The 23,977-nt window shown below is 36.8% G+C and overlaps 5 protein-coding genes across 7 annotated transcripts; 3 read left to right on the top strand and 2 right to left on the bottom strand.

Annotated features, from left to right (window-relative positions):
* Window positions 1-8,317: 8,317 nt before the first annotated feature.
* LOC128858540 (putative peptidyl-prolyl cis-trans isomerase dodo) lies at window positions 8,318-9,404 on the top strand. Its single transcript, XM_054094913.1, has 3 exons — window positions 8,318-8,587; window positions 8,711-9,022; window positions 9,077-9,404. Exons 1-3 carry the CDS (start codon window positions 8,527-8,529, stop codon window positions 9,184-9,186), a joined length of 483 nt encoding a protein of 160 aa, XP_053950888.1. The 5' UTR covers window positions 8,318-8,526; the 3' UTR covers window positions 9,187-9,404.
* On the bottom strand, window positions 9,262-12,019 carry LOC128858538 (protein penguin). The gene is made up of 7 exons (XM_054094910.1): window positions 11,456-12,019; window positions 11,224-11,383; window positions 10,628-11,167; window positions 10,166-10,568; window positions 9,880-10,112; window positions 9,672-9,827; window positions 9,262-9,567 (listed from the first exon to the last, which is right to left on the bottom strand). Exons 1-7 carry the CDS (start codon window positions 11,890-11,892, stop codon window positions 9,394-9,396), a joined length of 2,103 nt encoding a protein of 700 aa, XP_053950885.1. The 5' UTR covers window positions 11,893-12,019; the 3' UTR covers window positions 9,262-9,393.
* Window positions 12,020-12,125: 106 nt separating this feature from the next.
* On the top strand, window positions 12,126-16,055 carry LOC128858539 (M-phase phosphoprotein 8). 3 transcript variants are annotated; one of them, XR_008454024.1, is made up of 5 exons: window positions 12,126-12,874; window positions 14,893-15,036; window positions 15,100-15,485; window positions 15,541-15,640; window positions 15,715-16,055. XR_008454024.1 is itself a non-coding variant. In XM_054094912.1 (5 exons), exons 1-5 carry the CDS (start codon window positions 12,332-12,334, stop codon window positions 15,566-15,568), a joined length of 1,044 nt encoding a protein of 347 aa, XP_053950887.1. In that variant the 5' UTR covers window positions 12,126-12,331; the 3' UTR covers window positions 15,569-16,055. The 3 variants fall into 3 exon arrangements, 2 of the variants coding, with proteins under 2 accessions (XP_053950887.1, XP_053950886.1); XM_054094912.1 differs by having other exon boundaries at window positions 12,126-12,502; window positions 12,560-12,874; window positions 15,541-16,055; XM_054094911.1 differs by having other exon boundaries at window positions 15,541-16,055.
* A 2,180-nt stretch (window positions 16,056-18,235) lies between these two features.
* LOC128856641 (jerky protein homolog-like) lies at window positions 18,236-20,225 on the top strand. The gene is made up of 2 exons (XM_054091953.1): window positions 18,236-19,345; window positions 19,402-20,225. Exons 1-2 carry the CDS (start codon window positions 18,677-18,679, stop codon window positions 19,849-19,851), a joined length of 1,119 nt encoding a protein of 372 aa, XP_053947928.1. The 5' UTR covers window positions 18,236-18,676; the 3' UTR covers window positions 19,852-20,225.
* A 1,185-nt stretch (window positions 20,226-21,410) lies between these two features.
* LOC128856640 (NADH dehydrogenase [ubiquinone] flavoprotein 2, mitochondrial) lies at window positions 21,411-22,702 on the bottom strand. Its single transcript, XM_054091952.1, has 5 exons — window positions 22,535-22,702; window positions 22,271-22,393; window positions 21,927-22,202; window positions 21,735-21,854; window positions 21,411-21,670 (listed from the first exon to the last, which is right to left on the bottom strand). The coding sequence occupies exons 1-5, from the start codon at window positions 22,571-22,573 to the stop codon at window positions 21,497-21,499; spliced, it is 732 nt and encodes a 243-aa protein (XP_053947927.1). The 5' UTR covers window positions 22,574-22,702; the 3' UTR covers window positions 21,411-21,496.
* Between the last annotated feature and the right edge of the window lie 1,275 nt (window positions 22,703-23,977).

Genomic DNA, 23,977 nt, shown 5'->3' with positions numbered 1-23,977 from the left:
CTCACGATATACCACATTCGTTCAATATTAGCCGTGTTTGGTTTTGACGCGCATATGAATTAGCGCTTATAGCAGAGAACGTTAATGTATAGAGAAGTGTCACGAGCTACGAATAGTGTGAATTGTCAAAAATGAAGTCTAACCACCGCCGGGGTGTGGTGAAACTTTTAACAGAGCTGTTTACAGCGATTTCTCTCTTTAGTTTATTAGCTCTGCATAGTTTTTGGCTTCTGTAGGAAATCAAATTGACGAAAAGCCGACGGCATTTTGTAAAGTATTTGCTTGTGCATTTTTATGTTCCCTTGATAAACGAAAATTTATTCAATTTGTATTTTCAAACAACTAAATTGATTGATGAATGAAGAAAATGATTTGAATTTATTATATGCGCCAACATTTCAAATCAAAGTAACTTTAATGTTTTGATTTAATTTAAAAAAAAATACATTATAAAACGACCTCTCACATTTTGGTATGTGTGTTTTAGTAAATTTAAAACTATACAAATTTGATGAAAATTTTTACTAATTTTTTGAGTCGAAATTAATTCATAGAGCATACAAGTGTTTTGGTATATGGCAAACGAATTTTTTTTTCAATTTACATTTTATTACAGGGAATAATATACATACATATGAATGTATGTATGCATGCATTTTCTAGATAATATAAAACTTTGAAATAAATAAAGGAAAACTTTAAAGAAACGTATTTATATATATGTGACTATATGGACAACTAAGTTTAATTGCATCTTTATTAAATATAGTATTGCACGCATATGTATGTACTGAAGCAACCATGACCTACCTCATGCGCATCGCCTTAAATTTCATGCAATAATTAGGGAGTAAATATCCTAATGATAAAATTCCTACCTAACAAATGCTAAAACAATTTCTTTTGCATATGCATGTACATATTTGTATGTGCGTATGCACGCTTGATGCCCTAGCCTATGTACGTACATACATATATATGTTTTCAATATATAAATTATAATATCCTTAATCATGCAAACAAATCAAAAAATTCTTTTAGAAAACACTTCATTACCAGGCGCACAGGAAGATGGCATATGCAAATTTAAATATGTGAATTTTTTATACATATGCTATACTATGGCAACTACAATCATCGCTTAGCCTATGTACGTACATATTTTTGTTCAAGAACAAAATGCATTCATAAGCGCAGACGGAGCGACCATCATTCTAGTTGCCATGGTGCTGAACAGCCTAAAATAGTCGCGGCGGCGCTGAACAGTTTCAACAAAAACTCATCATCAAAAAATTCATTGATAAATTCGGGCTCATATTTCTACGAGCAAAGTACTTTCATTCATAAAACGAGCCGCTCATACGCCAATTTTCTCGACCATTCGAAAATAGTCAATATTGGAATTTTTCCCGTAGAATTATTTGCCAATATTTGGTAAATCTTTGTCAAGTCGAGTGCCCGCGGCTTCGTACATATGTATGCAACAATATATGTATGTATGTAAATATGTCTTTCTAAATGATCGACAACCGCAGCTGCTGTGCGTCAAGTCCGCGCATGAGCATGCAGTAAGTTGCAGAAAACTACATAAGTAGCTTATAAAAAAGTTCTGTGTCGAACATTTCAACACTAGGACAAAAATTTCGAAACAATTATTTTATGTTAACTGATACTAGGTAAATAGTTAATTAGTATATTACTTTACGTATGTATGTATGTAGTTCTTCAATTGATAGAAAGGGCACAAAAACATATGCATATATCTGCAAGGTTAGAAGCTTATTCTGAAATCAGAGTAATTGAAGGTTACTTTACATATTTGAAGGTTACTGTACATACAATTCTGTGCCTATGAATGGGCGCTGGATTTCTTGTGAAGTTTTTTGGAATCGTATTTTTTTTTTGCTGTGGCTAGTGCACATACATACACACAGCATATATATGTATATGCGCATATGAATGTAAATTCACATATTCGTATTTGGATATGTCATCTTCCTGTGTGCCTGAATCATTTCTCTATGGGGATTATTAATTTGATATGCTTGAAGAATTTAAAATAAAACCAATTGTATCATCATCATCCTTACCGAATTTATAATTAGTGACGACAAGTTTTTAATAATGCCAGTTATTTTAAGATGTTTATTATTAATTTATTATTATACATGAATGAAAAAATGTATGTTAAATTTTTATTATTTTATTTTTTTTATGAGATACGAAAAATAATTTATATAATAAAAAAAATTATGTTTAAGCACGAATTGCGAAATTGTCTCTTTATTTAAAGACCATTTCCCACACGACTACTATAAGTCAATGCGATTTACCTGATTTTTAAAATACTACTCTCAATCCATCGTGATTAAGTGAAAATTGTAGTGGTTTAAAAATCTAGGCTCAGGTGCTACCTGAAAAAGAAGATAAAAAGAAAACCTGAAAGATATAGAAAAACCTGAAAAATAAAAAAATCTGGAAAATAGGAAAAATAAATATAAATACATAAATACATATTAGAATAAACAATAAAAAAAATCGCTGGTTTTACTTACCCTAAGGACCTGTGCATCTCACCTTTTTGGACCCTGACCTACAACGTACGACAACTTATGTTTTATTAATTAGTTATTAATAATTTCAAAATGTTTACTTCACCGCGCACGTGCACTCATAATTGCCTTTCTTTTCGAATTAAAATTCAAACCAAAGTTCAATTGGTTACCAGCAATCAGAAGAGCTTTTCAATATTTGGCGCAATTTTCATATAAACCTAATATATGTATATGCATATGTCCCTTTCTAATATATATAAACGTGCATACATACAATTTCGCGCAATTTTCATTACCTAATTACACACATATGTCCTATGCTAATATGTATATGTATATAAACATGCATACATACAATTACGCGAAATTTTCATAAAAAAACCAAAAAGAACAAATCTGTAAACATGCATACAAATCATATGGACATATCAAATGAACAAATCTCTTCTGTACGCAAACAAATGTAAGCTAATGTAAACTACATTTATTCACACTTGCGTATCACTCTCTCCCTCTCATTTCTCTCCGGAAGCCATATTAATCAATTTCCTACTGTTAACTTGTGGTGAAGTAATTTCTGAGTTGAAATTCTTACCCGTGTTTTGTTAGAGCCCAAAATGAGGAAGGGGCCGGGACTGCGAATTCTCTATGAATTTACGTTCTCTGCCTTTATGCTCGATTAACTCAGAGAGTGCGGAGTGGAATCTTGAAAAATGGCTTTCAGAAGCGTTCATGGCCTCTTCCGCCCCGTTAAAACCTGGCAGGTCTCACAAAGCGCTCAAAGCGCGTAGTCTTAAATGACCACTCAGTTTGGTTGAGATTACTCCCCATTAATTCCGGCTGGAAGTCTGGCACCGAACACTGGACCCCATAAGGGCCAGTGTCAACCCTCGCATGGCCTCCCTGTTAACAAAGATAACCATAAGACTTACGGTAACTGCGTACACGCGCTGAGATAGCGGCTGTGAGTTGCATTTAAACAGCACTACCAAGATGGTAACAGGAGAAGCTATGGAGACTTTCAGGAGGAGCTCCGTGATTGTAAGGACCCCTCCACAAGCAGCAGCAACAACAGGCAACACAACGGAGAGCAGCTTGCCAAAAACGACTACCCAGCGGCGAACAGGTGTATCAACGCTGGAGATGAAAGGCTGAGATGGCACGGCCGGGACGCCGACGACCCATCACATCAAAAAAATCACTGACGCTCCTAAGTCGCAGCAAAATCCGACTTCCTGCAGCACTGATACAAAACAAAGCAGACAATTTGAATTGATTGACATACTTGGAAGAGAAATTGATGGACTTATCCAACACGTGGAATCATGCCGTAATGTTCACGGTGACATAAAAAGAATGTGCAGAATGTGCACGGTGACATAAACAGGTGCAAATTGTTTCGACAGTAGGGGAAAACACTCCTCAGTCGGCTAAGAGAACCCGATCCAAAGAAAGCCCAAGAGCTTCAGCCTAGATTGCAACAAAATCTCCAGTTGCTAAAAAGAGGAAAAGCGACACTGATTCCTCTCGGCCACAGACTGCAACTCAACCCGTGCAGAGCGAAAAGTTTAAAAAGGTAGAGAAGAAAAAGAAATCGCTGAAAAACAGAAAATGATCCATTAGGCCAATGTCGGACGCTATTATTATCGAGAAAAAGGCGGACGATACATCATTTGCGGATATGTTGCGAGCTGTAAAGCACAGCGAAGAACTAAAGAACTTTAGCGAAAAAGTTAAGACGATGCGACCTACAAAAAAAGGAGGCCTCCTTATAGAATTTAAAAGGAGCAAGGATGTTGAGGGCAGTAGTTACCAAATGGCCATTGAAAAAGCGCTGGACGGTGTAGTATCGGTGAACCTGAAGACGCATACAATCACAATACAATGTAAAGGTCTTATTACCGACCTGAACATGGAGGCGGAGCTACTTGAAGCGACTATTCAGCAGGCACAGGTGAAAAACCTAAAGAAGTCGGCGATACGAAGCACACGCACCATTCCAGGAGGCACACAGTCAATATATTTATCGCTGCATGCGGATGATGCCAAAAAAGTGCTTGAGCTAGGGCATCTCAAAGTAGGATGGGTAAGATGTCGAGTAACAGAAGTTACATCGCCGAGACGGTACTACAGATGCTGGGCATATGATCACGTAGCAACCGTGTGTAAAAAATCCGATTGCACAAAACTGTGCAAACGATGTGGCAAAGAAGGCCACCAAGCATCAAGCTGCAAAAACGATGAAAAATGTGTGCTGTGTACCGGAGCACATGCAGCTGGCAGCGCAAAGTGCCCGCGCTATCGAGAGGCGGTGCGTCTTAGAAAAACATGAAAGTTCTTCAACTCAACGCAAACCATTGCCAAGCAGTTCGGGATCCGCTATGGCAGACTGTAGCGAAATAAAACATTGGCATAGTTCTACTTTCTGAACCATTTGAAAGTATTGGCACCCACAATTGGACTGCTGATAGTAACATGGGATCGGCGGTTTGGCTGGCGGGCAATAAAACTCCTCAGAGTAAAATGGCGACAGTTCGCAACGGATTTGCATGGATAAAAACGGACGATGTGTTCTATGTCAGTTGCTACGCACCACCACGATGGTCTCTACAGGAGTTCGCGTTAATGATGGTGGAGCTGGAACTCGAATTAAGGGAAAGGAGGGCGATCCTGCTTGCAGGAGACTTCAACTCATGGTCAAGAACTTGGAGCAGTACACATACCAATCAGAGGGGTCGGCTGGTTGAGAACACCGTCGCAGCGCTGGACCTTGTTCTTCTGAACACTCTTTGCCTGTGCGGACCGGCTAACTGCGAGTACCACCATCTGGGCGGTAGATAAAGACATAATTTCATTCGCATAGCGATCATCTGGCCATTATGATACAAACGTCCAGCATAGTACGTAGATACAAAACGGGTGTCCGCAAATGGAAAAAATCAGCTTTCAACACTGCAACTTTTCAAAATGCTTGGGGAAGCGTGCGTATTGACGAAGCGAATGCAGAAACCCTGGCTGAACAAGTTGCCTCTCAAATGTAAGCTTGCTGTGACGCAACCATGCCCAGGTGCGGGCATCGTATGAAGAACTTTATGCATCCTATAAGGCTCGTAAACGCGATCTGAAGCTAGCAATAGAGCAAAGCAAAATTAGAAGCTTTAGAAAATTGGTAGACGGGGCAAATGAAGATCCATGGGGCCTAGCGTATAAAACTGTCAAGCGGAAAGTGAAGGGACCCCAATCACCTCAACCCACGTGCCCACTGCTATTACAACAAGTGGTATTAACGCTCTTCCCGCCCCAGAAAGACAGTGATAACTCAGCGGACAAATACGATTTAAAGCCGAGTATACCTTCGGTAACAACAGATGAAGTGCTAGGTACACTGAACCGTATTAAAGACAGAAAGTCCCCAGGGCGAGATGGTATACATAACGCTGCCTTTAATACAGCTGTACATAGGAACCCACACATTTTTGTGAGTCTGTACGAAACTTGACTTAGAGAGGGGACTTTCCCAAATAGATGGAAGATACAATGACTCGTGCTGCTCCTCAAACCAGGAAAGCAACCTGATGAACCATCAGCATACAGACCGCTTTGTATGCTCGATACGGTGCGAAAGGTATTCGAACGTATCATATGCGACCGGCTACAAGTCTATCTCGAATGCCCATCTGGTCTGTCGGACAATCAGTATGGTTTTCGAAAGGCGAGGTCAACGGTAGATGCAATCAGGACTGTGACAGACATTGCGCACGAAACAATCAGTGGTGGGCACTTGCATATGAACTACTGCGCTATCATTACACTGGACATCAAAAATGCATTCAACTGTGCAAAGTGGGGCAACATTTTAATCTCTCTCAAAGAACTAAGTGTACCGGGTTTCCTACTGCGCATAATTCGTAGTTACTTCACGAACAGAATTCTGCAATACAATACAGACTGTGGCCAAAAAACATACCAAATCACCAAGGATCTGTCCTTGGTCCAATACTTAGGAATGCCATGTACGACGGGGTCCTCAAACTAAAACTACCAGACGGTGCTACTATTGTCGGCTATGCAGATGATATTCCGCTTGTAGTTACGGATAGACACACAGACCAGCTGGAAGCAAAAAGCAATGACGCAGCAGCAAGGGTGAGGCTATGGTTGGCAAAATCCGGATTGGAATTGGCAGCCCAAAAAACCGATGCGGTACTCATCAGTGGGCGCAGAAAAAAAGAGTAAATAAAACTACGTATAGGCACCCATGAAATACTCTCTAAAGAGTCGATTAAGTATCTTGGCGTGATAATAGACAGGCGTCTCAGCTACAAGCAGCACCTATCTGCAGCAAGCGCAAAAGCTAATGCTATCAAAGGAGCGCTTACACGAATGTTGCCTAATATTGGCGGCCCGCAAGGCAGCAGGAGACGTGCCCGTAGTCTTTTACGCTGCCCCCATATGAGCCGGAGCTAAAACGTTCAGCATTCTTCGCCGAAGTGCAATAAGGGCTACAGAATGGTCTCGAGAGACGCAACAGGCGTTATTGCGGGCAAACTACCAGCCGACATCCAAGCAAAGGAATTAAGCCGTCTCTATGGCAGGCGACGGGCTAAGCCGTCATTAGAAGAAAACGCTGAAGAGAGACTGCATTCGATAGAAGAATGGCAAAGCAGATGGGATTCGTCAACTAACGGACGTTGGACTCATAGGCTTATTTCAAATATTAGCCAATGGCTGACCAGGAAACATGGAGACATTGACTACTATCTCACTCAAATACTGAGTGGGCACGGTTGTGTTTTGGAGTACCTCCATCGATTTAATCTGGAGGACAATCCGTTCTGCCCAAACTGCAACAACGCGATAGAAAGTGCGGAACGCGTATTCTTCCACTGCGTTCGTTTCAGAGTGGAGCGCCTAACGCTTGAAGCACTTCTGGGTGGTCAGCTGTGCCCGGAAAATCTAATCGTTAAGATGATCGCATCAAATACTTGCTGGAATGCAGCAACAAATTTTGCACCAATGATAGGATTATATCGACGACATACGCCTGAGCTTAGTGCCCAGGACGTTATCAGACTACAACATGTCGGTAATATTTACGACACCTGTTCCCATGTTCCATTTTCTGCAGAACCACTTATGAAGTGGAAGCAATGGATACTATCGATAGCGTATAACCTCCATACGCCCATGTAAGAGGAACCTGGACGCAGGTACCTGTTTTGTCAATATAAACGCGGTTCCACCTTGACGAAATGTTACCACGGTCCCAGGGTGGAACTCAGCCGATAACGAGGGTTGTTAAAGTGTTAACAAATTCGTAATAGTATATATTCGAGAACATAAAACAAATGTTAAAAGCCTTCCGCAGTTTACTTTGGTCAAGTGGGCAGCATATGCAAAATATCTAGAGTATGTATTCGATGTAAAGACAGCATTCACATTCTTAAATATGAAAAATATGTATTATTCTAGCAATGGAAGAAAATTTCATATACAGGAATAAGTAGCAAATTTGTTAATCATTTTCATATGTACAATTGAAAATCTACCGAATGTCAGCTCATTTAAGCTCTTCCACTGTTAAGCTGCTGGCGGCGAATTCTATTGATGCGACGAGCAAATGTTTAACGGTTCGTCATAACTGGAATTCATTTTGTTAGAAACACAGTGAGTACACGAAAACGTTTCGGTACGTCTTTTTCAGGTGTTGTACTCAGTACTTGGTAACGAATGCGTAAAGTGCCTAAGTGACCTATTAGTAATGAGTGGTCTCTTCTGCCGATTTATCCTTTGTGATGAGTGATAGCTAGTGGAGACAAGGGATAAGGTTCTGGATTGTTTCATTTTCTCAACGTTTTGGCCGTGAATATATTAACTGCCGCGGTGTTTCGCCAAGGAAATTTGTAAATGGTGTAAACTGAAGAATTTCGAGATTTAACGGATTGATATTGCAAAAAGTTCGTAACGCATCATGTCTGATACAGAAAAGAATATACCAGAAGGTTGGGAAGTGCGCAAAAGTCGTTCAACCGGTAAGCAAAATAATGAGATTTTTCTTGTTTGTTACTGAAAAATAATTGCCAGCTGCCGATTGCTGATTTTGAACAATACATGAATTCCATAAACACATATATAAAGTATTTCGTATTTTGTAGGATTGACATATTATTTAAATATTTATACAAAGGAGTCTCAATGGGATTTGCCGACTGAACCAGCAAAAAAGGAATCATTGGGACCAAGTGAAGTGCGTTGCTCCCATCTCCTCGTGAAACATAAAGGTAGTCGTCGACCTAGTTCGTGGCGTGAAGAGAATATAACACGTTCGAAGGAAGAAGCACGTGCGATTCTGGAGGACTACCGTAAGCAGATTGAGTCTGGCGAGACTACGCTTGCAGCTTTGGCAACTAAATATTCAGACTGTAGCTCTGCTAAACGTGGGGGTGATTTAGGGTTATTTGATAAAGGTAATTAAAAATGTTCGAATATGAATATCTTTCAAACGAACTGCATATTTTCAGGTCAGATGCAAAAAGCGTTTGAAGATGCAGCATTTATTTTAAAGGTTGGACAGATGTCTAAAATCGTCGACACAGATTCCGGACTACACTTAATTTTGCGAACGGAATGAATTGTACTGATTTTCATGATTTATTTCTAAATGTTCCTACTATTTAGGATTATTTAAGTAAAATCATATTTGAAATTAAGAGTGATTTCACATTTTATTTATCTGTTTGTAAATGTTATTTGCTTCCCTATTACATCTATATCGTTAACAGACAAATAATCATAAAAATTGTGCAGTACACGTTAAAATAAAACTCAAAATGTAAACTTAAATTTCCATTTTATGCAGTAATAATTTTTGCCCGGCTCCGGTACCTCTTTTCAACTCTCGGAGTAGCGGTTTCAGAAGATCTTTAAGTGAAAACATTGTTGATTCACTGTTTTGCTCGCAAACGTTCAGCAAGATGAAGCATGCACGGTTAACATTTAACCAGTTTTGTAGCTGAAATAAATGTAAACGAGATAATTTTAAGATTTACTAGATGTTACGAAAATTAAAATACGACAGTAATGACCTCGGTATGAACGAATTTGGATATTTCTTACCGTATCGTTGGTTAGTTTTTTTACAAGAATAGACCCAAAAGTTGATACTTCGCTATTTGTCGCTATGCGTTCTTTATCATTTTTGATAATCTTTTTCAGTACGACATGTAGACCAGATTCTTCAATGCCTGGGATTGTAATGACTGCTTCTTCCCCCTGATAAACGAAATTTACATCAATCTAATTTAAACCGATTCAAATATTTTACTTCTTTGTTATCAGTTTCATCGTCAGTTGACTCATCTTGTTGCTCAAATTTCTCAGCGCCGAATGCTAAGCGTTTTTGCTTTTTCTCTTCTACGGCTACTGCAATGGTTTTTTCTACATCGTAAGCACTTGTGGTGTTTTGAACTTTTTCCTCTCCTACTGTTACAGTCCACGTTGGGTCGATAACAACATTGATGATGGCGGAAATAGCTTTCTCGAAATGCTCTTGACTTACTACAAGATGATAAATTCGTTAAAAAATGTTTAAAAGATTATTAGGCAATTACATTTGTTCAATATCGTAGCGGTGACAAGACCTATGTGTCGATTAGAAAGCCAAAATTTGGGATTTTCAGCAATCGCATTGGCTAAAGGTTCTTCAATCTGTTCTAAAATTTCCTTACGCCTTGTATCTTTGTCTTTTTTTCCATATTGCAAACCATCTTCAATACTCGCGATAAAGCTGGGATGGAAACAGTTGGTATCTGCAGGTGCCACAAACCATTCAATGAGACGGCGACCCCACTGATTTCTCATCAGTGTTTCTAATTCTGGATGCAAGGTATCATATATAGCTTTTTTAGTTGCTTTTGTGTCGTCAAGAGAGTTTATTAATGCCAATAAAAAAATATGACCATGCTCATGCGTACTAATTTTAACCAAGTGTTCCTTAATAGTTTTTATTATAGCCTGAAAGCATAGTGTATTGTTTATTACTATAATATTACTGTTTAATTTTCAAAACTCACTCGACGATTTTTTGGCGGAGACTTATAAAAACAGATTATTGCTGCTTGGGTCCCATCCTTAGTAGTTAACATAAGAGGTATAAGAGGCGCGAATTCACAGACTGTTTCCTGTATTTTTTCCTCCTCACATTCTCTTAGGTATTCTAAAATCACTGCATGCACCAGGGAATTATCTACCAACTGCTTGTTGGCCAAATGATCGAGGTTGGACTTAACTGCACCTAAAATAGACCTCTTCATATTAGGAGTGTTTTTATACGTATCAGCCAGAGTTTTCACGTTATCGTCTTTGGAACCACGATACAATTCTCCATAGAATTCTTGACGAAGATACATGCGTTGTTTTGGAGAAGCTACAGTGTGATAGGCATAATCCAGTATTTTACTCGCTATGTTATGACCAGCTAGGCGTATGACGTTTCCCATAAAACTATTGACAAGTTGTGATTTGATATTTGGTGAGCCGTATTTGAACATTCGTAGTACGCAAAAGTGTGAATATTTAGAGACAGACATTTCAACGACCATTGGTAACAATTTCTGTGAACATTTAGTTATTTATATAATGAAGAAATTAAGACACAAGGTACACCTACTTCTGAAAGTTGTTCCCGAATTGAAGGCGACGCATGTTTCAACATACATTGGATGATACGAGCTGTGTCATGAGCCATTATTAATTTTTTTATCACATCGCCACGATTCAAAACGTCATATAGTTTCCCTGCCTGCTCCGGTTTATTTTCTGTACGTCGACTAAAATAAAAATGTATATTTGTAGGTACTTATATTAAACTGTCAGATATACATCCACTAAACTTTTATTACCATTTTAACTTTTCATAAATTTTCTTTGCTTCTACCAATACTTCATAGGATCCTTTAGCTTGTTTACGCTTGAGTTGTAATTCTTTTTTCTCTTGTTTAAATTTACGCCAGTCTGTTTTTTCGCCTTCAACATATGTGGCGCCATCTTCACCTATTCTATTCTTTCCAAATTTGCCAGAGCCACCATTTCTTCCAATAATTTTTTTAAGGTTTTTCCCTGTACCAGGTTCACCAGATGCTTTTAAAGGAAGTTTACCTTTTATTGGCTTTCGAGTTGAGTGTGGTTTAGAGGTTTTGTTGCCTTGCTTGTTTGCCTTAATTGAAACTTCGTCCTTTACCGGTGGGTATGCAGTCTTATTTAGATGCATTTTTTTAGATTTTTTCTTGGTCGGACCTTCGGAACTATTCTCTGATGATCGTTTCTTAGTTTTAATCATTTTTAAAATTAATTATTTTAAAAGCAACAAAATTATTGACAATATTGACCCACGTGTGTTCAAAGTATATTTTCTGTTGAAGGTCTCAGCTATAACAACGTTACATACAGATAAGTTATACTATAATGCAACTCTGTTGCTTCGTTTTTCGCTTCGGTTTGTTCCATTCTGCTCCATTCCGCTTCCCATCTCGTATCGGCCAACTTTGCGAGCCTTCTCTAGCGTTGCGTTTATAAATTTCTGTACTCCTCTTTCGATGCTTCTGTTTTCTGCCTCAATTTTTCACAGCGTCGTCGAAATTAGAGGTACATTTAGTGCGGAAAAACTAAATTTTTAAAGAGAATTTTGCGTTTGTTAAGATATAAAAATAGGTTCAATAACAAGACGGTAGGAATTGTGTAAAAAACAAATATTAAGTTATCGAGCGGCGAAAATTAAAATGGGTAGAGTGCATAAGAAGAAAATCGCAGAATATGCGGAATCTGCTGAAAATGAAAACGAACAAGATGAGGAAACTAAAAAGGGCGCCACGGTGGAGTCTAATAGCGACGAGTCGGATGTTGAAGGGGTTGGTGAAGAGGACGTTGAAGGAAAGAAAAAGCAAAGCGTTGTAAGAGATCAAACACGTCCCGAAGGGAATACCGATGATGAATTCCATTCTGTACAGGGTAGCGCCACCGATGATGAACAGGAGGATGGTAGTAGCGGTACAGGCGGCAAGAAAGGTAATAAGCGTAAAGTGGCATCAGAGAAACTGATCGACGAAAACAATGATGATTTGGATAGTGACGATGAACCATTAAATGGTGGCGGCGGCGGCGGCAGTAGTGCAAAGAAAGGTCGAAAATCGGCTGGAGTTGGAAAACAGAAAATCGCCGGCAAAAATGGTAAAGTCGTTGGTAGGCGTGCCAAGGGCAAGAAGGCACAAGCTAAGTCTCAAGCAGTTGCGGAGGAAGAAGAGGAGGGGGAGGAAGTATATGAGGTGAGAGAAGTTTTGCTGGTTTTATTTTATAAACATTTGTGGAAGGTGAATTCACCAAAGCAACAACACTATTTTCATGTAATTTGTTTTTCCGATTTAGTGGCTAAATCAGTTGTTCTAGTAACAACACCTTGTATAGATCGTCTTGCAAACGTGTTAACGTGAGCAATTTACAGGAATCGAAATCCGATAATTGTTTTTATATTTCGATTTATCGGTGCATTATCGAAACTAGCATGCTAGCGCCATGAAGTGCTTATCCTACTAAGCAATATTCCCTTCTCCTATAAATTGCGCGGTATGAATAAACAAAAAATTTGTGGAGCAATTATTATCGCTATTGTTTTGAACATAACACGAAGAATGATAGGAAAAAAAAACGTTTTGTTTTTGGATACAAAAAACAATGTTTACCGCCTAAGAACTTCTTCAAAGAGTTGAAAATATCGATACTCATTGATATTGCATTAGCAGCTCCACATTAAAAGAAGTACTTTTTTTGAACTCAAATAACACGGTGCAACACTGAAAATACACCTGATAAGTTACACACTGTAGGTTGTTTATATGGTCGAATAATGCATAAAAATATTTTTGTTATATTTTTTGTACCCTCCAATTTTTATTTATTTATAAAAAAACGTTTTTTCAGACTTTGCGCGGTAATCTACGGATATATCAGTCATTTTTTCACCGATTTTCAATATTTTATATGTTTTGAAAAGGATATTGTCAGACCTTTCAAATGATGTACAACAAGTAATTATTCAAAATAGTTACTTGTGATTTTTATTGGATTAAACCTGGAGAGTGCTTTTTTTATCATTTTTTTAATTTTAACAATTTTTTATTGCATAATTTTACAACAAAAAAAATAATTAAACAAGTAAATAATCATTAAAGACAAAAACTATGGTTCCACAAATGGATAGATATTCAAGGCATTTTTTTCTATTAACGAAAAACTAGCGTAGTTTACGCAATTTTTGTCCGATTATTGAAAGTAATACATTAATTTCTTCGTTAATAAATGCACTCAAAGAATATTAACAAACATCTTTAATTTTGTTGTAAAATTATGCAATAAAAAATTGTTAAAATTAAAAAAATGATAAAAAAAAACACTTTCCCCAGGTTTAATCAAATAAAAATCACAACTAACTAGTTTGAATAATTACTTGTTGTACATCATTTGAAAGGTCTGACAATATCCTTTTCAAAACATATAAAATATTGAAAATCGGTGAAAAAATGACTGATATATCCGTAGATTACCGCGCAAAGTCTGAAAAAACGGTTTTTTATAAATAAATAAAAATTGGAGGGTACAAAAAATATAACAAAAATATTTTTATGCATTATTCGACCATATAAACAACCTACAGTGTGTAATTTGTCAGGTGTATCTCGTTTTTTTTTTGTAGCACAGTGAAATACTTACAAACAGTTCTTTATTTAACCAAGGTAAAAATAAACCTGTAAACAATTCAATAACAAAGCATTCTGCTGTGGTGTGGCCCTTTAAAATTCTCAAACACATAATTATGACCCAAGGATGATAGTTTAAAAGCAGCAAAATTGTGAGAGTAAATTCGGCTGTTACGTCAGGGGGATTCAGCAGCAGAATTGTACCCGCTAATTCCACATATATTCTTACGCTCGTCCAAGCAGTCGTTTAGACTATAACGAAGCAACAAAACCATTGACTGCGCTGATTATTTCTTATATCAATAACAAAATCTCTGTTTTGTCGTAAACCAAACGCAGTCACATCCAGTGTTACATCAACGAATCATCCGATTCATTCAAAATCTCTGAGAGTCGGGTAACGGTCTGAGGTTGCCCATACCTGAATTCGGTTCACCGTGATGATGACCCACATTTAAGGAAAAAATTTGGCCACATAAATTGAACAATTTTAAGACATTTATAAATTTTTGGAATTTTTATTTCGCTTGGTATAATTTTAATCTATAGGTTTTATACTTTTCACGAATATCTTGATTTTTTCATGTAAGGTTAAAGACATTGTGGGTCATAAGGTTGAACAAGGTGTTACTTACTACTTAATACGCTGGAAGGGCTACACTAAAGATGACGACACTTGGGAGCCTGAAGATACGCTATCATGTCCGAATATAATAGACAAATATAAAAATAAGGTAAATACTGAGTAAATAAAGGGGTTTAAATGTCTTATCCTAAAGTAATGATATTATCTTTAGCAATCGGCCAGCAAATCGAACAAAAAAAGTGGTGTGGCCGCTAAGAAGGCACGCCCAGCAAAAGGAGAATTGTCGACTGACCCAAATAAAGAGTGGGAAGTTGATAAGATAATAGATTATGCCGAGGAGAAGAATCAACGTATTTTTCGTATACGTTGGAAGGGATTTGGACCGAAGCATGACACATGGGAGCCTGAAGCGAATTTATCATGCGACGAAATTATCGATAAATTCATGAAACGTATGAAATCACAAGAGAATGTATCATTCAAAGAACTTCGCGAAGAGCCAAAAAAGACAAAAAGGCTCGTTAACGAAACATCACCGCGTACAAATTATCATAATCCGATCGGACGCAAATCTAAGCGTGCAGTTTCAAAGAAGAGGCATGTGCCGATATTATTTCAAACTATTAAATATTATTAATGACTTTATTTCCAGAGTTTACTATGGCGATAGCGATGAGTAATTTGTAATTGGTCGACCCTGTTTTTTTTTATGTCTATGGCGTTTCTGTTTCCCGAAATGATCGTTTTTGCAGGTCTGGCTATACCTACGCATGCTGCTTTAACTTTTTTTACTGCAATTTAAAAATTACTTTTTTAACTTTTACAGATTGTTTGGTTAAATTGTATATCAAATTTTTCACAGATAGATTTTATTAAACCTCACTTTTTCTTAATTCTATTCAGACTTGCCACGATTCCTCACTAAGAATTACTAAAATGAAAAGAGAATTTAAGTATTTTTCATATTATCGTGGCATGCTGTAGGTGTTGATAGCAAAAATTAATTAAAAGAAAGACATAATACGCGGTTTGTCAATACAAATTGAGTAAAATTATTTTATCTTAAAGAAAAAGGTTACACAAATTCTAAAAAAACAATTTCTAGAATTACAAATATCTGTATGGTTCTAGCATTTTTAAGAATAAATATAAATGAGTAAAAATGTGTTTCTGTCGTTGTAAGGTAAAAAATGAGTAGGCAAAGTTAATTGATTTCTTTAGAAAATAATTAAGTATAAACCAACTAGAAGCTTCTTCAAAGCACGTAATAAAATCAGTATTATTGTACCACTTATAAACGTTTGCTCTGTGTTGCAAATGCTGAGAAGATATTTTTTTGATGCTCGGCACATATTTTGCATACATAGGTGAAGTTAAGTCGTATCTGTAGAAGGTGGTATGATTAGAATAGTTGATTGTTCTTCAACTCTCCCTTAATGTTGAAAGTAAAACGGAATGTTGTTGTGAATGCCCGACAAACTAATTTTATATATCTGTCATTCATTACATTATTTTTTCCTTGACAGTTCTAATTTTAAAAAAATTTGCTCGAATACTACAACCTTGAATTGATTGGCCTTGGGTGAAGGTGAATACGTAGGTAAAATTAATGGGTTTTCCATAAATATTTTTTTTGATAATTTCGATGTTAACTGTAACTTACTTTTAAAATACCAAAAAAGCAAATTCTGGCCCCATATATTTTAGTATCAATAAATATTTAGCTCGCATTTCGTTTTCCTATGCAATTGCGTAAGAAATTGTTATGACGCCGATTTTAAAGACGCGCAACAAAGGACGAATTTTCGGGAGTTACAACACTAAACTTTTGCCCAAAGTGCCAGTATTTCGTATCGAACGAAAAAAAAACTGTAAGACGGGTGATTAAGAAGGTGGTGACATTCTCCCGGTGATTGTCGTTTATTGGCTGTCTAAACACTGTATGTTCCAGTAAATTTCTGTCGGTTTTGTCCTGGATTTCGTCGGCGTAGTTTAAGAGGTGCCTCCTGACGTGCCTGGGAGGCGGCTCAGGCTCAAGCAGGTGTCTGCAGCGGTGAAACCTGCGGTAACATCCTAGCAGGAACTGCTTGTTGAGCAGTTTGATATGCTCTATTACTCCATATTAATTTGGTTGTTGTTGTTGTTGTAGCAGCATAAACACTCCCCATACTTACATACAGGGAATGCTGCTGGAGTGACAGTCCTTGGCCGGATATAAAGCCGGGTTGTTTCGGTAACGTAGAACCGACTGTCGTGGAAACGATATTATTTGGGTCAAATGGTTTGCTGCTTACTCTGTGAGTCTTAGTTTATAGACTTTGATATTCTAGGGGAAAAAAGCAAAAGCAAGAACTTTATCTACTGCTGTTACCTGCTTTATGCGCCTTAGGTACTATGAGAATAAGCTGGACTGACAAATTATCAAATGACTTATTTCCAAATAGGGTGTAAACCTCGAGGAACATAAAAAAAGGTTGTCTGTAAAGTCGGTTTACTGACGATAGTTTAACGTGACAACGTCATAAGAAACTACTGATGTAAGGGTTGCAATTTTCAAAACAAAATTTTAATTTTATTTGTTTGATAGATATTTTGTATGGATATAGAGGAGGGGGTAAATGGAATTGCAATGGAATAGGTCAAGTTACACAAACGTGAAAAATTACGAAACAATTATCAAATTCATGAAAGATATGTTCAATTTCGATTGTGCATCAGACGTTAATAAGTCAACAACACTAAGAAGCACCATCATCGATTTGACTTTTTCAAGACACATTACACTCGAAACACTCCCTTTCATTTTCTACTTTTTCTATCATCGTCCTATTCTCAATAGAGAAATGGTTCATTACCATGCACACAGGAAGAAGGCATATGCAAATACAAGTATGTGAATTTATATACAAATGCGCATATACATACATATACATATATGTTCACTCAAGTAGGACAGAGCCAGATGTCGAACGTTGCCGAACGCGGGGGCCGATTGTGCTCTTTGTCGTTCGTTCCGCGCTCTCGCTTGCAGTTCAAGCACATTTGCGTACGGAATAGATTCGTATATTTGATATTTCCATATGACTTGTATGCATCTTTACATATAGATTTATTCTTTTTGAAAATTGCGCGAAATTGTATATGTATATGCATGTTTATATACATATATTAGTATACAACATATCTTATAAGGTATGTGGTAAATATTACCATACATTTTTTCCTTCATATATAATAAAAAAATTAATAATAATAACATTAAAACAACAGGTATTATTAACAAACTTGGTTTTATTTTAAATTCTTCAAGTAAATCAAATTAATAATAATCAATAAGAAGGCATATGCAAATACAAATACAGTAGACGCTCACAAATTAGAACTCTTAGTAATTAGAATTTCCAGAAATTAGAATCAACTTTTTGAATACATTACACGCTCTGAAATTACAATCGAAAATTCTAATTTCAGAGCGTATTTTGTTTTTTTGTTGCAAAATAGATATAAAAAGGGGAATCCCCAATTTATTCATGTTACGCTCGGTAGTCGTTGGATTTTCGTCGCTATCTGTACAGTTTTTGTTTGAAATTCGATTCGCGTGCACGTGTTTCGGCATTGTTTGCTTAAAAGTAAAAGTCGTTCGTTGAAATGCCAAATAAACGTAAGAAAAATACTTTGTCTTTGGAAACCAAAGTGCAGATCTTGGAAAAGCTTGACCAAGGTATTCAAGGGAGCGGTTAGCCCTAGAATTTGATGTGGCGCCATCTGCAATCACCTATATCAAATCTATGAAATCATCAATTTTAAGCGCTGTTTCTAATACCTATCATAAGGCTAACAAAAAATTATTGCATATCGCTGAATATCCAAAAATGGAAGCAAGTCTTTATGAGTGGTTTTTAAATAAACGCGAAAAAAAGTGTACATTAACTGGGCCAATACTAAAGGAGAAAGCCACACAAATATTCAAAGTGGAATATCCCGATAAAGATGAAAGTACATTTAGCGCAAGTGATGGATGGTTTAGCAAATTTAAAAAACGACACGGAATACGTTTTTTAAAAATTTGTGGCGAGATTCTTTCTAGTGATGTTGCTTCAGTCACCCCGTTTATTCACAGATTTCGTGCAAAAGTCGATGAGATGGGGCTAAAGGAGTCACAAATATATAATGTAGATGAAACCGGATTATTTTACCGTTGTTTACCTGACAAAACATACTTCTCTCTTTTCGAGAAAACCGCCCCCGGGTATAAAATCCAGAAGGAACGAATTTCAGTGTTACTTGGTGTAAATGCTGATGGATCACATAAATTAATGCCATTAGTAATTGGAAAAGCAAAAAAACCAAGAAGTTTTCAAGGATTCAATAATCCACTCCATTACAACTTTTCAAAAAATGCTTGGATGACATCTCAGATTTTTCATGATTGGTTTCACAAGATATTTATTCATGAGGTAAGAAAAAACTTTGTTTTTAGGTTCAGTAATTCCAAAATATTTTCAATTCACAGGTGATTCGTTTCTCTCAGGAAAATAATTTGCCTCCGAAGGCAATTTTGCTAATTGACAACTGCTCTGCTCATGCACCAATTGAGAAACTTCAAAGCGACGATGGAAATATAATTGCATTTTTCTTTCCACCAAATGTGACAGCAACTTTACAACCAATGGATCAGAATCCTATTAAGTTAACCAAGCTAAACTACAGAAGTATGCTTCTTTCTCAATTAATTGCTGAAGGAGGTGACCTCAAGGTTCGCTTGAAATCCTTTTCAATTCGAAATGCAATCATGCTATTAAAGCAAGCTTGGTATGATGTTCCAGAAAGAGTAATAAAAAAGTCCTGGTCAAAGTTGAACAACTGGGACTCTGATCAGTATGAAAGTGATGACGATGATGTGCCACTAGCACTGCTACTGCAAAAAGATCAAGACTGCAATGGAGCTCTCAAGCACTTTTAACAGAAATAGAGCCAACTAATACAATTAGCATACCAGAAATTGAAATATGGAACAATGATGTGCTTGATGACGACCCTGCACATGATCTCAATAGCGATGATGAGTCTTCAGGTAGCAGCGAATTTGATGACCGGGAGGTCTTACCAGTTGTCTCTACTTCTACAGCCATTGAAAGCGTCAATAATTTAATAAAATGGTGTACTTATAGTGAATCGTTTTCCGCAAAGCACACAAGCAATCTGCTAGCTCTTCGCAATGAGATTGTTATTGCAGAAACAAATAAAAGGAAGAAGCAAACAGCAATAACAGACTACATGCCTGCAAATTAGTTACGAAGTTTTTGATTAATTTTTGGCTGTTTTAATGTATATTTATCGATCTCTTATGTATTTTTGATTAAAAAAAATATATTTACTGTAATTGGAGTTTTTGTTTTTTGTAAGACAAAATTTCATTGTAGTTTTTCAATGCAAATTGACTTAAATTTTAAGGTTTTATTGAAATAAAAAAACGTCCAGGAATTAGAATTTTTCAGAAATTAGAATCACCCTAAAAACAAAGTGATTCTAATTTGTGAGCGTCTACTGTACGTGATTTTATATATGTACATATGCGCACATACATACATATATACGCTCACTTAAGTAGGAGAGAGCAAGATGTCGAACGTGCAAGGTAACCACATATTTTTTCGTGCGTGCAGCCGGCTAAATCGAATTATAAGACGTTATCACGTCGAAAGAAGAAAAGTAGCTTATTTCGTACGTTTTGGAAGAGGCACCGAATACGATACTCTACAACTGCTGATACAAGTGTCTGACAACTGTATGATTAGATCAATATAACGTTCATTCCCACGGCAGTCGGCACTACCTTCCTGGAACGATCCGGATTTATATACGGCCAAGGACTGTCACTCCAGTAACATTCCCGATCATTTATGGGAGCGTTAATGTTGTTAAAACAACAACAACCATAAATATAACGTTGTATGTAATACATAGTGAACATCCAGCATGGATACCCAGACCAAAACGAAGATACAAATTATTAACTAAAAACATTTTGATTTGTTAGCAACGAGCTTCGAAGTTACACTATTTAATTTTGGTAAATTATAGCTCTAAGGCAGGTATGTTAGGAATTTTTTTTTTTGCGCCACATAATCCATGTCAAGTTCCTCTAACTGGGAAAGTTCGGAAAAATAACAAATTTCTAATAGTACTACGATAGCCCTCATATTTATATTTTTTTATTTAAAACCTAGTTTAAGTTACAACGGTTGCTACTCTTCATAAAAGAGTAGAGAAGCCCATTGTAATGCAACTAATTTGGACTCAGATTCTCCCTCATAACTCCCAATGTGGTAGATTGGCAGTGCTAGGTTTATTTAATTAAACTTGTGAAAATCACAAATTCGGCATCAATTACGTTGCCAGCCAGCATTACAACTGTGGCAATTGAATTTTTAATTTTCTCATGTTGATTCAGTGTATCATCTTTTGAGCTACTTCGAAGTGGGTGATATGCTTGCACTATTGAAAAAGGATAAGTCAGACTTCTTGATTTAGTTAATCAACTATTTGCGTTATTTTGGATTTATTCAAGATCAAAGCACAAAAAAATAGGGGTTTCCAAAAAAGTTCTACGAAAATGCTGGTTGTAAACCGAATCCGGGCCCTTTTGGTTCCTCAGTTAGCGAACTTGGTTCGCCGGCAGGCTCGCTGGCAAAACGACCGCTGCGTGGACCAGGTGGTGAAGATTTGCCTGCTTTGAAATCAGCTAATATCTGTTCCATATCCTTAACGGTTAAATCTTCCTGTAGAACAAATACACAAAGAAATTAAAAAACGAATAATGCAAGTGATCACATTTTCACCTACATAATAATCATCGTTGATGGCTACCATCGGAGCATTAACGCATGCACCTAAACACTCTACTTCGGAAATCGTAAACATGCCATCCTTGGTCATTTCACCTGGTTCAACACCCAACGTTTTCTGTTTATATTTTTTTGTGAAACTTTTAATAAACAAGTTTTTGAATGAATATATTAATCATCATATACCCACCTTGCAGCATTCCATTATTTCATCGGAGCCGCGTAACCAGCATGGTGTAGTTGTGCACACTTGAATGTGGTATTTACCGGTTGGTTTACGCAAAAACATTGTGTAAAACGTAGCGACTTCGTACACGCGCATATGCGATACTTCTAAGATTTCAGCAACTTTTTGCATAGCTGAAATTGGCAACCAACCATATTGGCGTTGTGCTAAATCGAGCAGAGGGATCATGGCAGCCCGCTTGTAACCCTCAGGGTAAATACTGATAATAGCTTCAACACGCTTTAGGAAAAAAATTATACATTTTGAAGTCGTTGATAAAAACTTCAACAACACTAGTATTAACTGACCTTCTTATTCTCTGGCGTAAATTCGAATTTGATACTTGGGTTGTCCTCCGGTGTGTCGCGATGCACGAATAAATTATCGCTGCGTCGGACTGTGCCCATATGAAGGGCACGCAAGCCTCCGCGCTGTATTCAGAAGTAATATATTAATAAAATTATCAGGGAATATTTAATATTTTTTTGCGCTTCAAATTACATAATGAGCGATCCCGCATTTAGTTATGCAGCCATAATATTTTACAGATCTACATTTCAATTGTAACTCACCACTAAATGAATTGATTTTGTTGCACAACCCGAAAACATATTAATAAATATATTTCGAGAGCTAAAATATGGGGCAATATCGTTTACGCTTTAAATATTACAAAAATGCTCAATGTTTGGCCGACCACAATAACCAAACAACGAATAGCTGCTTATTGACAATTGAACATGTATAATCAGCTGAGATATATGATTGCTAGTCAACTGCTTGTCTGAAATCATCCACAAGCATACTATTGTAGAATGAAATATTAGAGGTATTCATGATCTGGGTTACTAGCCTGATATTTTGCTTAAGTTCAAAGTAGAGGTGCCATACCACAAAGTCATATCAAGGTGTTTATTATTATGATGCCAACAATCCAGCTGAGTTTTTCGCCGTCAAAATGACTTGTTCCGTATGTATTGCTTAATTCGTGTGTTTGCAAATACTTCAACGTATTAATGGTGTATCTATTTTTATTATACAAATGAATTGAATTTTATATTTGATGAGTAGATATTTGGGACTTAATTCAAGATTTTCTACGTTTGCTGAGCTATTGGTGCAAATAGAACATTCGTGTATGCTAATTTATTGACTCGCGGTTGTCCTTTTATTTAATTCATATGAAATTTTACGAATTTGTTTGGGTTGTATGATTGCTAGACCGTGGTGAATCATACAAAGCACTGGTTCGACTCGCTGATTATTGAAAAGACGTACAAGCACTTATTAATGCAGGTTTACTAAAATTGGCAATAATTTTTTCTAGTGGTGCTTTATATACTGCGCCAATGAAGCATGGGCATCGTTACAAGAAAATCAAATGGCTGGTGAGAATAAGTAGTTTCTATACAAGCATTTTCTTTGCTATACGATTTTTTCTATAATTTAGATTTGCCTCATCGCAATAAAGATGCCGATAGGGACTGGTCACTGTCACAAAAACTCATTTATGAGTATGAATTAAAATTCGACTAGCGTACGTAAATATCAGGTCAGTCCATAAGTTCGTGCGTATTTTACCCATAATTTGACTTTTGTACGATTTTTGCATACAAAAAATTATTCGCGGAATATGACGGAACTATTTATATTTTCTTTGATGTATTGTGCATTCAACAAATGATTTTAATCGCGGATAGAAGCACGTGTTGTTAAAAAATAAAATGGAATCTTCGAACGCGTATAAAAGGCATATTTTGTATTTTTTTTTATAAAAGTGGTAAAAATGCAACAACTGCTGCTGCAGAAATAAACACTGTTCACGGAGAGGATACCGTGAGTGTAAGGACTGCGCAAAAGTGGTTTTCAAAATTCCGTAGTGGTAACTGCGACCGTGGACTGGCCTGATACGTTCGTCGAGATGCCGTGCACAACATCTCTTCTAGGTTCGAGATCTGTAGTGTCCGCATACCCTGGAAAATGTGTGCTGACTTGGCTTTAACGAGAGTAGTTGC

The sequence above is a fragment of the Anastrepha ludens genome, chromosome 3 (genome assembly GCF_028408465.1).
Source record: "Anastrepha ludens isolate Willacy chromosome 3, idAnaLude1.1, whole genome shotgun sequence".
Taxonomy (NCBI): Eukaryota; Metazoa; Arthropoda; class Insecta; order Diptera; family Tephritidae; genus Anastrepha; species Anastrepha ludens.
This window is presented reverse-complemented; position numbering and strand designations above follow the sequence as displayed.